Genomic DNA, 15,102 nt, shown 5'->3' on the forward strand with positions numbered 1-15,102 from the left:
GCTCTTATAATTTAACCCCCACATTTTACAAATAAGAAAAATGACACCCAGAAAGATTAAGTAACTTGCCCAAGGTCATACAGTGGCAAAGTTAGGATTTGAACCCAGGTCCTCTGACTCTAAATCCCAGGCTCTTCCCATTGTATCACAAGGTCACCTTAGGGGAAAGATGAAAAGGAAAAAAAGAACTACTTAATCCATAAACTGGATGTTCAGTCCATGAATAACTATTTATAAGTTAACTATATTTTTCTTAGTTAATAGCCTTAAGATTTAAAAAAAAAATCCAACTCTGTGCCCAGGGCAAACTACAAAATAATTACCAGAGAACAAGAGAGGACAGTTAACCTGCCATCATGTCCAGAATGATGCACTTCCATTTGTCTCACCTGCACAATCTGGTCCCTCAGTTCCTTCAAGTCTCCTTCCAAGCTTTTCTTGTCACCCAGTGCTGTAGCCAAGGCAGCCTCTTTGGAATTCAATGAAGACTCATATTCTCTAAGCTTAATCTGGGCACCATTAAGATCAGATTCCTTCTTGGCATAGCTACAACAAATTAGAGAAAGCTGTGAAACAGGTTCAGAACACTCAAATGACTATACTGTCCACTTTCTATGCCTCTATCTCCCCAAAAAAGCCAATTAAAAAAAACCCCAAGATTATGTATGCCGTTGTTTTTTAAATAAGGAAGAGCATATCTTGCTGAAACCAGACAAGTCACCAAAGGACAACTTTGAAAATTCAACCTCCTTCAGAACGGTTTTGCTGTTTTGCCTCTTATTGGACCCATCATTCTATTGGGGGGTGGGGGGGAAGGATACTTCCCAGGAGTAAACTCCCTCTACCATCCTAGATCTGCATCTACTTTACAACTTTTAATCTTAGAGATTTGCCTGGGATATTGAGACTTTAAATGACTTGCCATGGGTCACACAGACAGTATATGTTAAAGACTGGACTCAAATGCAGGTCTTCCTGACTTTAAGGTTAGCTCTTTATGCCATGAGTCCTGAATGACTAGAAGGGATAATCTATCAGAATTCCAGTCCATTTCCTATATTAAGAGGACAAACAAAACATATAGCCTACCCACCCCCCACCCAACACACACACACACACAATTTAGGAAAACAAAAGTGGGAAGAAAGCTAGATTGACCAAGTAAAAACATTATAGATTTTTTCTTAAAAAAAAAAATCACGGGGCAGCTAGGTGGCGCAGTGAGTAGAGTACCGGCCTCAGGAGGTCAGGATGACCTGAGTTCAAATATAGCCTCAGACACTTGACACACTTGCTAGCTATGTGACCTTGGACAAGTCACTTAACCCCAACTGCCCTACCCTCCTCCCTCAAAAAATAAAAAAAAGTAAAAAAAAACCTGAAGAAATAACAAAAGGAAAACGTAGTGCCTACCCTAAAAGAGCTTACATTCTAACAGAGAGATAACACACAGAAATCAGAGCTTATGAAATAAATACAGAGTTAACAGAAGGTAACTTTAAGAGGGACTGGCACTCACAGCTGGGTGGGAGAGGAAAGACTTCATTACTTAAGCTGAGTCTTAAAGGACAACCATGATTCTGCAAGTAGGGAGTTGGGACCTGAAATATTCCAGGTATAGGGGAACACACCAAGTACAAAGACACAGAAATAGGTTGGGATGGATTATCAGAAATGAGAAAACAGCAAGCAAGCTAGTATGGCTGAACTGTAGAGTACTGGAGGAGAGTAGCATGTAAGAAGATTAGAAAGGCAGGAAAGGATCAGTCCTATGGCAAGCACTTGACTAACTTAATTGATGAAACAGTCACTCAAGTGACTATCAGTACATCAAACCAGCTTTCTAAATCCCTGGTGAAGATCTTTAAATGCCAAAGGAACCTTAGATTTGATCTCTAGAGTAACAGGCAACAGATATACACTGTGATATTAACTTCCATGGGATACCATGAGATTTTTATAGGCCAATAAATCACTAGAAGGAAGTGTTGATTTTTAACTCAGATAGCAACTCACTGGCACTGCTGAAGAAGCATACATTTAATAATGCCATAGAAACATGATCACTTTAGCTATTTCACTCTCAAGTTATGCCTAATTCAACTACTCAGGACAGTACCTTCTTTAAAACAGACATGGCCATCCTTATGAGGGTCTTGGGACAAAGAATATGGAATGCAGCTCCTTGATCTTTGAATTTTTATAATGGACACTTCAGGGTATTCCAGATAACACAATTAAGGATACAACTAATTTAATATGTTTTAGTGAAAACAAACGGGATGGCGATGGGGTGTCACAGGCAGATTTTATTAGCCCCATTAAATTGTGGTTTCTATCATCCCTCATATGAATAAAGATGCAGTTTTGTTCTAAGAATTTTATAATCGCAAATGCTATCCCTTCCTTACAATGAAGAATAAAAATCAATATTGTTTGCTATAGTCTACATACATACACAGATTCACAAATAGCTATGTTAATAAGACCTTTATCTCCTTTTTAGGATCTTTGAGTTTTGGAATCTGCATTAGCATTTCACACATAGAATCCCTAAGGAGGGGAAAAAACATAAGCACCTCTACAATGCCTTTGATTCCTCACACAGGAGAATAACTCATTCTCCGGGCACTTGTCAGACACAGGCAGATATGGGCACTCTCAGGGGAATTCTGCACATATCAACTGGGATGAATCCTGTAAGGGTTAATTTTCCTCTTGTTTTTTGCTTGTGCTCCTAAAACCAAGGCCTCTTCTTCTTTTCTTAATGATGACTCTAAAGAGCTCTAGCACCAGCAATATAGATAAGACCCTCCTTATCCCAATGTTAGCTAAACATAGGTAAATCAGGAAACACTACAGATACGTACTTTTATCCAACTCAATCAGTTACTGTGCTTAAGGATCCCAAAGTGTAGATCTAGAAATATAGGTAGCAAATTGCTCCCTTACCAATCTCCATATTGGAACCCCTGAAAAGGTAAGAGACGGGACTTTTCCTGTATAAAAAAGGAAGATGTCACCTTTGCAACTTCCATATCATCTATGTTTGGACCATCACCACTGCCCCAATCTCATCAAAGACTTGGAGAAAGATGCAAAAGTCTCCTTGGCCATGTAATTCTTGTACCTGGGTTTCCTTTTCCCTTCCCCATTACAGATATCATTTGAAGAGTCATTTGTTGCCAAATTAAGAAATTTAAATGAGGAGAAACCAATCAAATCTTTTCACTTTTAAAATTCCTCACTACTCAGGCCTCATTTCAATTAATGCAGTTAATGGTTGCACCAGAATTTTGTAAAACTTTTAGGTACCAACGTAGACCGTGCAGTCAATTCTCAAGGAAATAATATTAATGTTTTATTATTATGCTTTACAGTCTTTACTTCCTATTTCTTTTTACCTGGAACACCAAATACATATGGGAGGCAAAGAGATACCAAGAAAGGAAAGGAGATGGGTGTTTCCAAGTTCTAATGCTATATTACTGATAATCACAAGTAAGAGTAGCCAGCATTTACATAACATATAATATACAATGTTTCTTACATACATTATTATTTCATGGAATTTTATAACATCCCTATGCACTAGGTAGTATGGGCATTATTATCCCCATTAAACAGAGGAGGAAATTGAGGTTTACAGATTAATTTACTTGAGTCATACAGCTATTGACAGAACTTGGATTTGAACCCAAGTCTTCTAACTTAAAACCTAGTGTTCTTCCCATTACATCCTAGAAAAATAGTTTCACTCCAAACACAAGTTCCTCAATTTCCTTATCACATTTTGTTACAATAACCAAATATTCTAATCTCTGCAACCCTTTGGACAAACCACCTATTTCTTCTCTAAACCTCTCCATGTAAAAACATGTTCTAAAGTGGGATCAGAGATCCTCAAAATCCACTGTGACCTATTCAAGGTAAAAGCTTCAGCATAGATACCAATGTTAGGGGGTCAGGAGGTCAATACAGTAGGGAAGAAAAAAGGAAGGTGTTTATGGTTATCCAGAAATACAGGTACCTAGGTGGCTCAGTGGATAGAGTGCTAGGCTCAGAGTCAGATCCTGCCTCAGGCACTCACCAGCTGTGTAACCATAGGCAAAGTCACCTAACCTGTTTGCCTTAATTCGCTGGAGAAGGAAATGGCAAACCACTCTAGTAACTTTGCCAAGATAACAAAGAGCGGGACACAACTGAACGACAAACCCAGAAACTCACCACTCATCTTAAGGAAATGGAAAGGAATAAGAGTTTATTTATTTATATAGCACCTCTGTTATGTGTCACGTGCCGATTTGATCCTTACACAACCCTGGGAAGTAGGTGCTATAATTATGGTCATTTTAAGGTTTAGGAAATTGAGGCAGATAGAAGTTAGGTGACTTACTCAGGATCATACAACTAGTATGTATTTGAGGTTGGACCTGACCTCCGGTCTTCCTGTCTCCAGGCTCACTGCCCTATCCACTATACCACCTAGTTACCTCTTTCACTCCTCCAATTAACAGAGAGGTAATGACGAAAATGAGTTAAGTATAATAAATGCCTAGTATAATTCAGGCTATATTCAAATAAGGTATAAATCTACTGACGTTGAAGTCATAACAAGGTTCAATATGAAAAAATAAGATTAGCCACCTAAGGAATTCTTTCCAGGAAATATCCCAGCTAAGAAATTATTTTTAAGTGTGATGCTGATAAGAAATGAGAAGTTACTAAACCTTAGAAAGGGCTAAGGGATGTAAAATGTAGCCAACATAATAGAGACTGTAGTTACTGTGACTTGTCTCTCATGAAAAAGGTTGTAATGATCTAAGTATCTAGCAATAAGAGGAAGAATGAAAAAGACGAAGTAGTCTGTCAGTGGCTAGTTAATGTTCTACAATGGGAGGGGCGGCAGGGCTGGGTATTAAAAACAGCAGAGCCATCTATAGCGGAAGAAGGAGAATTTTTCAAACTTTACCATAGCCCAATGTAATATTCCACAAAATTATCCCATTCCTTTTGATTTGATTCCACACTCATCAAGTCCCCTTCTGATTGCTTATTTAATTTTACTATGTACCTTCATGCTGGAAGGAAGTGCTCTCCAGCTCTACCAGTTGTATGGAACCAGAAGTATATCACTCCACCATCTAACCTTCACTATCTGCATCCATATCATGACCTTTATCACCCCTTTGGACTCTAAATTCTTTGATTCTGTATAGCAGACTTGAGTGGTCCTGTTAACTGAAAGACATATTCCACCTTAAATCCACTGGGTTGGCAAATATGATAGAAAATGACAATGGCCACAGTTGGAGGAGCTAAGGTAGAATAGGCACACTAAAGTCCTCCTGGTGGAAATGTAAATCAGTTCGACTGATCTGGAAAGCAGTTTGAAATTATCTACAAAAAAAATATTACATACAATACAAAATAACATACAAAAAGGCACTAAACTGTGCCTTTGACCCAGGGATAGCATTAGTAGGTTTATTCCACCCAAAATATCAAAAACAAAGGTAAAGGAAGCATGTGTACAAAAATTTTTATGGTGGCAAATTTCTGTTGTAGCAAAGAGCCTGCAGCAAAACAGATGTCCATCATCTGGGGAATGACTGATGAAACTGCAGTATGTGACTGTAATGGAATGTTATTGTGCCCTAAAAATGACTAAATAACAAGTTCAGAGGAACCAAGAAGGACTTGCACGTACTGATAACTGAGTGAAATAAGCAGAATCAAGAGGGCAATTTGCACAATGAATACAGTAAGGGGGAGAGAAGGGAATTTATAATTGATAAACCTACTATGCGCCAAGCACTGTGCTGAGTCTTTTTACTAACATCTCATTCGATTTCCACAACAACCCTGAAAGGTAGGTGCTATTATCATCCCCATTTCACAGTTGAGGAAATTGAGTCAGATAGAGGTTAAATGACTTGCCCAGGGTCACATGGCTAGGACTAGTCTGAAGCCAAACATAAACACAAAAGAAAACCACTCTGAATGACTACAGGACTTCAAAAGACTGATAAGGAAGCAGTCTACTCATCTCTTGGCATTCAGCTGATAGACAAGTACAAAAAAGACATTTTCAGAATGGCCAGTGCAGTAAATTACTGCGCTTGTTATAAAGGAGAACAAGTTGGAAGGTAGGAATAAAGATGAAAAAAGAAAACCAACAAAACATTTTAAAAGTACAGAGAGGAAAACAAAAGCTCAAAAGGCTTCATAACCAGATAGAGCAAGTTAGGCAGGAAGGTGGTATAGAGCGATAGCCCTGGAGTCAGAAACTTACTCACTAGCTCTGTGACTCTAGGAAAGTCACTTGACCTCTCTGCGCCTCCATTTCTTCATCTGTAGGGATAATAATAGCATCTGCTTCACAGGGTTGTTGCAAAGAGCAAATGAGATAATATGTGAAGCACTATGCAACCAGCTATATAAATGTTAGCTACTATTGTAATTATTGTATGATACCTTGAAAGGTAATACCTTTTAAGGAAAAAGAGGTCTTGTCTACGTGGTAAATACTGCTCTTACCAAACCGTCCAAGTGAAAATACAGACAATGTGATTTATAATCCTAGAGGAGGGGTCATAGAGTCATAAGATTTTGTTGGAAGAGATCTTAGAAATGATCCTGTCCAATCTCTTCTAGCTAAAGTAACTGAGGTGACTTAGCCAAAAATCACACAAGTAGTAACCAAGTCAGAGGTCAGGCCTCGGTATATAAGTGTATGTAGAGACATCTGCTTTGTTGTATATATATTGAGAACTGAGTTCTGAAGGTCTTGTCACAACTACTGGTTTTGGCCACTTATTAGCTGTGTGACCATGGGTGGAGTTACAGTAAATTCTCAACTTTCATGGGGGTAACATTCCTAGAAAACAGTGCAAAAGTAAAAAACATGAATGTTGATACACTGAACCTATGGAAAATAGGGGGGTAGGTTCCTATGACCACAAAAAACTAAGTTTTCACTACAGATGGCTGAAAATATACTTTTTTGCATACAATTCTTCATAATAAAACATTAATTCTGATAATATGCACTTTTCCTAACACAGTAGCCATGAAATTACCCATAAAATGCAGTACACAAAATAAAATTGGTAACATGCAAAACATTTTTTCTTACTAGTAATTCTAGAATTCTAGGACCTTTTGTGCCAACATCTCAATTAAAAAAAAAAAATTTTTTTCAAACAATATTCACTTTTCATAGCACATGAAATCTACAGTATCATAAATGCTATACAGCCAATAAAATTCTTATAACTAAAACATTTTTTAACATGAATCTTACCTTCCACTGTGTCAGATGGTGGTGTAAGGGTGTCATACTGTATACTATACCACTACAAACCTCTCTACCTTGGTCACCCTCTGAAAAACCAAGAGAGAAATTGCTGGGACTTTAGCTGTTGCTGTCAGAAGAAGGTGAGGCTACTGAGATCTCAACATCACCTCCAACACTCCTTCCTTCATGGATAGCAGATGGCATTGGAGATCAACACGCCAACCTGAAATAATCCATCACTGACATCTGCTTCCTGTGCTGTTTGAGAGCCTTGAGGGTCTCCTGGCTAACAGTGGCTATATACATTCTGGCATGAAATTTATCTAACGCTTTTATTTTCTCACTAAGCTGCATCACTGATTTTTGCACACTTGGGCTTAGAGTCCAAAGGACTTGCACTATGTTTTGGGGGCATAATTGCAACAAAACTTGAGTTTTAAAGGCAGTGAAAATATGCAACAAATGCACAAGGATCTCTTTACCACAGTAAAGTGAACAAGACCAGTGAAGCACTTAGTAGGAAACTAGCCATTACACAAACTTGCCTGCATTGTGCTTCTCTTTTTACTACTATGCATAGCTACAAATGTGTGTGGCTGAAAAAGTAAAAATGAGGTTACTAATGAAATCACTGAATTGCCTGAAGTCTCCAAGTCATGCCACCTGAAGTCTGCCCTCCTTCCTATATACCTCCTACTAAAACTCAGACCAAGGGCTCTGAATGGTGAGCTAAACCATGTGATGTCCCCCCACACCCTGAGTCACAGCTTTCCAAAACTCATTCCCTGTATGTGTCGTCTTCCTCTATTAGAATATAAGCTCCTTGAAGGTAGGGAGTATCTTGCTAGCTATATTCATATTCCCAGTGCTTAGCATGGTGTCCAACAAATATTAAGTACTTTAAAAATGCTTTTTCTGCAGGAGATAGGCGGTGCAGTGAGTAGAGCACTGGCCCTGGAGTCAAGAGGACCTGAGTTCAAATCTGGCCTCAGACACTTGACATACTTACTAGCTGTGTGACCTTGGGCAAGTCACTTAACCCCAATTGCCCTGCCTTCCCCCCCTCCAAAAACAAAAACAAAAAAAATGCTTTTTCATTCATTCATTCTGAACCTCTCTTTCCTCAACTGAACAAAAAGGGTTAAATAATGATACTTACATGACTTCAAAGGGTTATTGTGAAGGTTAGATGTACGTGAAAGACTATAACAGTAATGGACTAGATAAATGTAAATAAATGTAAATAGGTGGGGTCTTGCGTATGGCACTCAGAGCAACTGAAATAAATAACAAAATGTATCTCCATTAATCCATTGCCTTTAATATTTCTTCTTTACGCATTGTATCTTTGATCTGTTAACAGTAAACAACAGAATACAGCTTCCTGATGCATTTACTCTATTAAGTACACTGACCACTATTACAAGTTTAACTAGAACAGATGCTTTTAACTTATTTTTAACCTCTTTTGCAATCTGAAGAAGCCTATGGACCTCTTCCTAAAATGAGGTTTTAAAATACATAGTATTACAAAGGAAACTAATTATACTGAAATAGTCATCAAAATACTTAGAAATACAAGGTCACAGATACCAGGTTAGAGAACCTGTGACCTAGACTGTTGCCTCCCTGCCCTCAACTCAATTCAACAAACATTTATTTATGTCACTGGAAATACATTTTTTTAAAAATAGCCCTTGCCCTATATTTTTATGCTGTCTAGGCTTCATCTAGCTAAAAGAACATCACTTCCCCTACATAGACAGAACATATGACAGAATGTTGAGCTTCGAGTCACAAGATCTGAATCTTGCTTCTGACACCAGCTACATGACACTAGTAAATCTCTTAACCTGGGGTTCAGTTTTTCTAATCTATAAAATGGGAATAATACATATGATACCTACATAGGCAGCTGTTATAAGTTTCAAATGAGAAAATGTATGTAAAAGTACTTTGCAAACCTCCAAGAGCTGTATCAATTATTTGAGAGGACTAAAAAAATACAATGATGGAAAAAATGTTTTTTTCCGTATGCCCCGATGTAACAACAATGCTGCTTGCAGCTACTGTGCAGGTGTAAGGCCAATAACACCAGCCCACAGGAGGGCTGCTAGCACAGGTTCTTTGATCTGCTTTTCTAAGGAAAGCAACTTTAAGGGGTTTACAATCTCACTTTATTAATTATAAACATACATATATCATTTACTTAGTTCAGGGAAAAAAGCACCCTGAACTTCAGAAAAAACACAAACAGAAATTAAAAGCAGAAATTATATAAACAGAGCAAATAACACAAATCAGCAGACAGGGCTTCTAACCATCTGTCCATAGCAATACATACATAGTTACCAGAAAGAGGAGCACCAAAGCCAGGGGCTCCTTAACGGCTACCCAGAGTCTCATCTGGCCAAATCACAGGAACACTCTTCCAATGAGTGAGCCCCAAAGCAAAATGCTAACCTCAGAGTATATATATTGCTTCTAATCAAGGATTTTTGATTCAATCAAAGGCATTTGATTGCCTTAGTGCTGAGAAGCACTCCAAAAGAAAAAACAGCAAGAAGTCCCACTTTTTAGTTACTTGTACATATTATGATATGAAATTCCCTGGCATGCTTTCCCTAGAAAAGATAAAATTCTACATAACTCTAAGGTATCTAGCCTGTCTTTCATTCTTTCTGGTTTTTCTCTTTTCTTACCAAACATCTCAGGGAGGTTGGGGTGACAAGTGACATGAATTTAAATCCTTTCTAGAAACTCCAAGTTAATTGCAACATTACATATCTTCATATCTAGCACCTTCCTCTGCTATAGCCGGCTCATCCTTGAAAAAAAATGTTCATTAAAAGACCTTAACGTGAAACAGTGGAGTTTTAGTGTTGTACTCGGGAGTGTGTGTGTGTGTGTGTGTGTGCACGCGCATGTGCGCAGTCATGTAATAGCAAAACTGAAATCTAAAAATTGAGGGGAAAGGCAGCATATGGTGGTAGGTTTGCCATTTAATATATGATCACATACAACTGCACAGGTACACATGAGTTGATTTTATTTTTATGACACAGAAGTTAACATAGAGATTAAAGTAGAATTATGTGTTAATTATATTTAACAAAGTCTTTAAGCTATCTTCTAAGGGAAGTCACCTTCCTTTCACCCAGCAATACCTTCAGTAGGCATATTTGCCAAAGAGATCAAAGAAGACTAGACCCATGAGCATAAGGATATTTATAGTAGTTTTTTTTGTTATGGAAAAAAAAACTGTAAACAGAGAAGATGTCCATCAGTTGAGGAATGGCTGAACAAATATGGCACATAAACATAATAAAGTATTAATGAACCAGTAGAAATGACAAAAGGGATGGATTCAGAGAAACCCGGGGGCATTTATATGATCTTACACACAGTCAGGAGAACCAGGAGAACAATTTGTACAATGACTACAACATTGCAAGTGCAGCTAGGTGGCACAGTGGACAGAGTGCTGGACTTGGAGTCAGAAAGACTCCTGAGTTCAAATCTGGCCTCAGACACTTACTGGCTGTGACCCTCAGTTTCCTCATCTGTAAAATGAGCTGGAGAAGGAAATGGCAAACCACTCCAGTACCTTGGCCAAGAAAACCCCAAAGGGAGTCACAAAGAGTTGGACACAACTGAAATAATGACTGAACATCAACACTGTCAAGGAAAACCTCTATGAAATACTTAAGAACTACGATTACTGCAATGACCAATCGCAAGTCCAGAAGACTGATGAGGTGATGGGCTAGATATAAAGAAAACGTATATTCTCATACACAAAACATAGATTTGTTTTGCTTGACTATACTTGGTAGGAGGGAGAATTCTGGGTGGGAATGAAATTTATGGGGAAGAACTAAAACTGGTTAACAAAAAAGAACAAAAGAGAAAAAAGTAAGTGTGCCAGTGAAATGTTTTTAAAAAAAAATACACAGAAGATAACACAAGTTCAGAAGGAGATGCAGATGAACAGGACAGTATTAGTGCTACCATGTTAAATTTAATAAGGATAAGGACCTGTGATTTCAATGGTATGAAGAACAGACACTGAGAAAAATCTACCAATACAAGATCCTATCAGCTCTCTAACATAATCTTAGATAGAAGCCTAGAGCACCAAGAAGTCAGGTCACATCATTAGTATACATCAGGGGCAGTACTTGAATCCAGGTCCTCCTGGCTACAAGGCCAGCATGTGTGCCAGAGGTTTAAAAAAAAAAAAAAAAAAAGGTTTACATAACTGGTACAGTTTGACATACAATTCTCTTTTATCATTCTTCGTGTAAGAAAATTTTTAATTTCTGACATTAGTCAGATTCACAAAAAGAAAGAAAAAAATTTCAAATTATATTTCATATATTTGTAAATTCAATGTCATAATCCTGTCCTTAAAAAAAAACTTTCACTTGATTACAATTAACTTATGCCAAACTTCTGCTATTTTTATTCTACTAGGCATCAAATATTTGCACATAATTACTCACTATGTCAACCCCACCAACATGGCACCAATTATCCATTAAAGAGGTGTTTTTTATGCGTATTTCCTTCAACAGAAAAATAAAACTTGATTACTCTGATATAAAACATCAACTCAATGGAAAAGTCAGGATAATATAAACATATCAACTTCTCACAAAATTACACAAATCACCCACCCCATTACAAGAGACATAAAGGATGAGACTTAAACTCATCATTTATTTGGTTTTCAATTAAAACAAAAACAAAGCCAAAGGTAGTCAAAAAACATTCCTACTACATGTCAGGCACAGCACTAAGCACTGAAGATACAAAAAGACAAAAGACAGATATTGCCCTTAAGAAACTTATAATCTAATGGGGGAAGAAAATATACAAAAGAAGCAGAAAAATAGGGAGTGGGACAGAAATACCCAGCACAGGGGCAAGATGGATAAATCCAGACACGTGTAGCTGGAGGGAAATAAAAAGATGGCTGACTCCTCTGGGAGGAGAGGTATCTGGTCTCCAATGAACGGGAGGGAGAAGCACCTGGGGGCAGTGGGTACTGATGGGATTTTGCAGGATGGAGAAGTCCAAAGGACTACAGTTGAATAGGAAATGAATAGGTGGCTGACCTGAGATCTATCCTTAAATGGAGGTTCTAGGAGAAGAAGTCAGATGAATGTCCACTGCTGCCCTAAGGGAGAAGACTGATTTCCTTTACTAAAGATGTTTTTATATAAAATTTCTGGTGTAGTAGAACACATGCTGGTTCTGCAGTCTGAGGACCTGTGTTGGAATCACAGCTCTGCCATTTATTCCATAGGTAATCTTGGGCGGTGGTAGCTAGGTGGTGCTGTGAATATAGTTCCAGGCCCGAAATCAGAAACTCATCTTCCCAAGTTCAAAATTGGCCTCAGTTGTTTACTAGCTGTGTGACCCTGGGTGAGTCGCTTAACCCTATCTGCCTCAGTTCCTCATCTGCAAAATGGTCTGGAGAAGAAAATGGCAAATCACTCCAGTATCTTTGCCACAAAAAGCCCAAATGGAGTCTGAAAAGAATGAACAAAAATCTTGGGCAAGTCTTTTAATATCTCTGGGCCTCAGTGTCCTAATCTAAAAAATGAGAGGTTTGTACCAAATGAGTTCTCCTCTAAGATCCCCTCTAATTCTAAATCAATGATCCTATGATCTTATCTTTCATTTTCAGCAATAAAGATAAATCTGAAAATATTAAATTGAAGAGGCCTAATAAACCTTCTAAGCCTTCTTAAACCTCTTTGGCTTCTTCCTTTTAAAAATTTAAACAAGAGAAACAATTCATTAATTTGCATAGGATGGAAAAGGGGACCCACCAATAGCTAAGGTGAGATCAAGTATCAAGGACATTAACTAGGGGGCCAGAGCCAAGACGGCAGCTGAAAAGCAGGGACTTGCCTAAAGCTCTCCCTCAGGACCCCCCAAACACCTATAAAAATGGCTCTGAACAAATTCTGGAACTGCAGAACCCACAAAATAGCAGAGGGAAGCAGGAATCCAGACCAGGACAGCCTGGATGGTCACTGGGTAAGGTCTATAGCACCATGCTGGGAGTGGAACGGAGCAGAGCCCAGCATGGGCAGCGGCAGGACCAACCAGACTGGAAGCCGGATGGAACAGGCCCTAGCATCATGAATCAGTGAGCTGTGGCAGTTACCAGAATTCTCAACCCACAAACACCAAAGACAACAGAGAAGGTTAGTGGGAAAAACTTCAGGGACAGAGTAAAAGCAGTTCCTGGTCGGCCACCACCCTGGGGGTGGCAGAGGCAGTTCAGCGCTGAGGCTGCGTCCAGAGCTCCAGCTGCAGTTGTTTCTAGCCCCAGGCCCACCTGGTAGGAGGAATTAAGTGGCAGATCAGAGCAGGAGTACAGAGCCTGCTTAGACCTGAGTCGTGGTCCAGGTTGGCAGTTCTTGGGGGAGGAGGAGCAGGGGTGTGGCAGAGCTTGTTGTGTAGAAATAGCTCTGAAAACTACATCGCAGCCCCTAAAGCTTGGGACAAAGTACTCTCTACTCTACAAGCAGTCATACCCCACTGAAAAACTCAAGGGTCAAGCAGTTGGCTGGGAACATGAACAGGCAGGGAAAACAGACTTGGATTCAGACTCAGACTTCATCTTTCTTTGGTGACAAAGAAGACCAAAACATACAGCCAGAAGAAGTCAACAAAGTCAGAGAGCCTACATCAAAAGCCTCCAAGAAAAACATGAACTGGTCTCAGGCCATGAAAGAGCTCAAAAAGGATTTGGAAAAGAAAGTTAGAGAAGAAGAGGAAAAATTGGGAAGAGAAATGAGAAGGATGTGAGAAAACCTTGAAAAACAAGTCAATGACTGCCTAAAGGAGACCCCAAAAAAATACCAAAAAAAATACTGAAGAAAACAACCCCTTAAAAAATAGACTAACTCAAATGGCAAAAGAGCTCCAAAAAGTCAATGAGGAGAAGAATGCCTTGAATGGCAGAATTACCCAAATGGAAAAGGAGGTCCAAAAGACCACTGAAGAAAATACTACTTTAAAAATTAGATTGGAGCAAGTGGACGCTAGTGACATGATGAGAAATCAAGATAGTATAAAACAGAACCAAAGGAATGAAAAAATGGAAGATAATGTGAAATATCTCATTGGAAAAACCACTGACCTGGAAAATAGACCAGAGGGTAGAAATGGGGAGAAAATTTTAATTCAAACTCCTAAAAATACTAAATAAATAAATAAATTTAAAAAAAAAACACATTAACTTTCCTAAGTAGAGTTTCAGTAATATTCATTTATATTCTTCAAAAGGGAAAATTGTGTTTCCTCTTATGATTCAAGACCAAAAACATATCATACAGTTGTTTAAGACTGGCAATTTGTATTCTCCTTTTCATCAAACTGCCTTCACATGAAGCAAGGTTTTCAGAATTTGATGCATCAGGTGAAATGCAAGACAAGTTAGATTATGGTTGAAAACACGTAATCAAAAAATAACTCTGCAGATCTACAGAATTATGCCCTAAAAGGTTATCCAATTAACTTGAGCAATTTTTTTAATAACTAATTTTATCATTATTTTTCTATAAGATTTCAATTTAACACCTGCCAAAATAAATTGTGTTTCCTAACATTTTAAAAGTGGATTTTCTTGCTCTAATAAACTTTGAACAGTCATGGTTAGCATCATCCACCCAAAGCTCTTATAAAAACTTCTAAACCAAAACCAAAAAATAATTAGACTTCCACTAATAGGGAAAGACTATACTTAGACTTGACATACAGTTTTCTTGTTGATTCTGCAA

General features: G+C 38.3%; 1 protein-coding gene across 1 annotated transcript in view; it reads right to left on the reverse strand.

Moving 5' to 3' along the window:
* The window catches only part of LMNB1 (lamin B1), a 79,963-nt gene that overhangs the window by 56,633 nt on the left and 8,228 nt on the right, over window positions 1–15,102 (reverse strand). Inside the window, exon 3 of the mRNA XM_036742108.1 lies at window positions 390–546. Coding sequence (XP_036598003.1) covers window positions 390–546 — 157 coding nt within the window. The remainder of the gene's footprint in view (window positions 1–389; window positions 547–15,102) is intronic.

Source organism: Trichosurus vulpecula, chromosome 1 (genome assembly GCF_011100635.1).
Source record: "Trichosurus vulpecula isolate mTriVul1 chromosome 1, mTriVul1.pri, whole genome shotgun sequence".
Lineage (NCBI taxonomy): Eukaryota > Metazoa > Chordata > Mammalia > Diprotodontia > Phalangeridae > Trichosurus > Trichosurus vulpecula.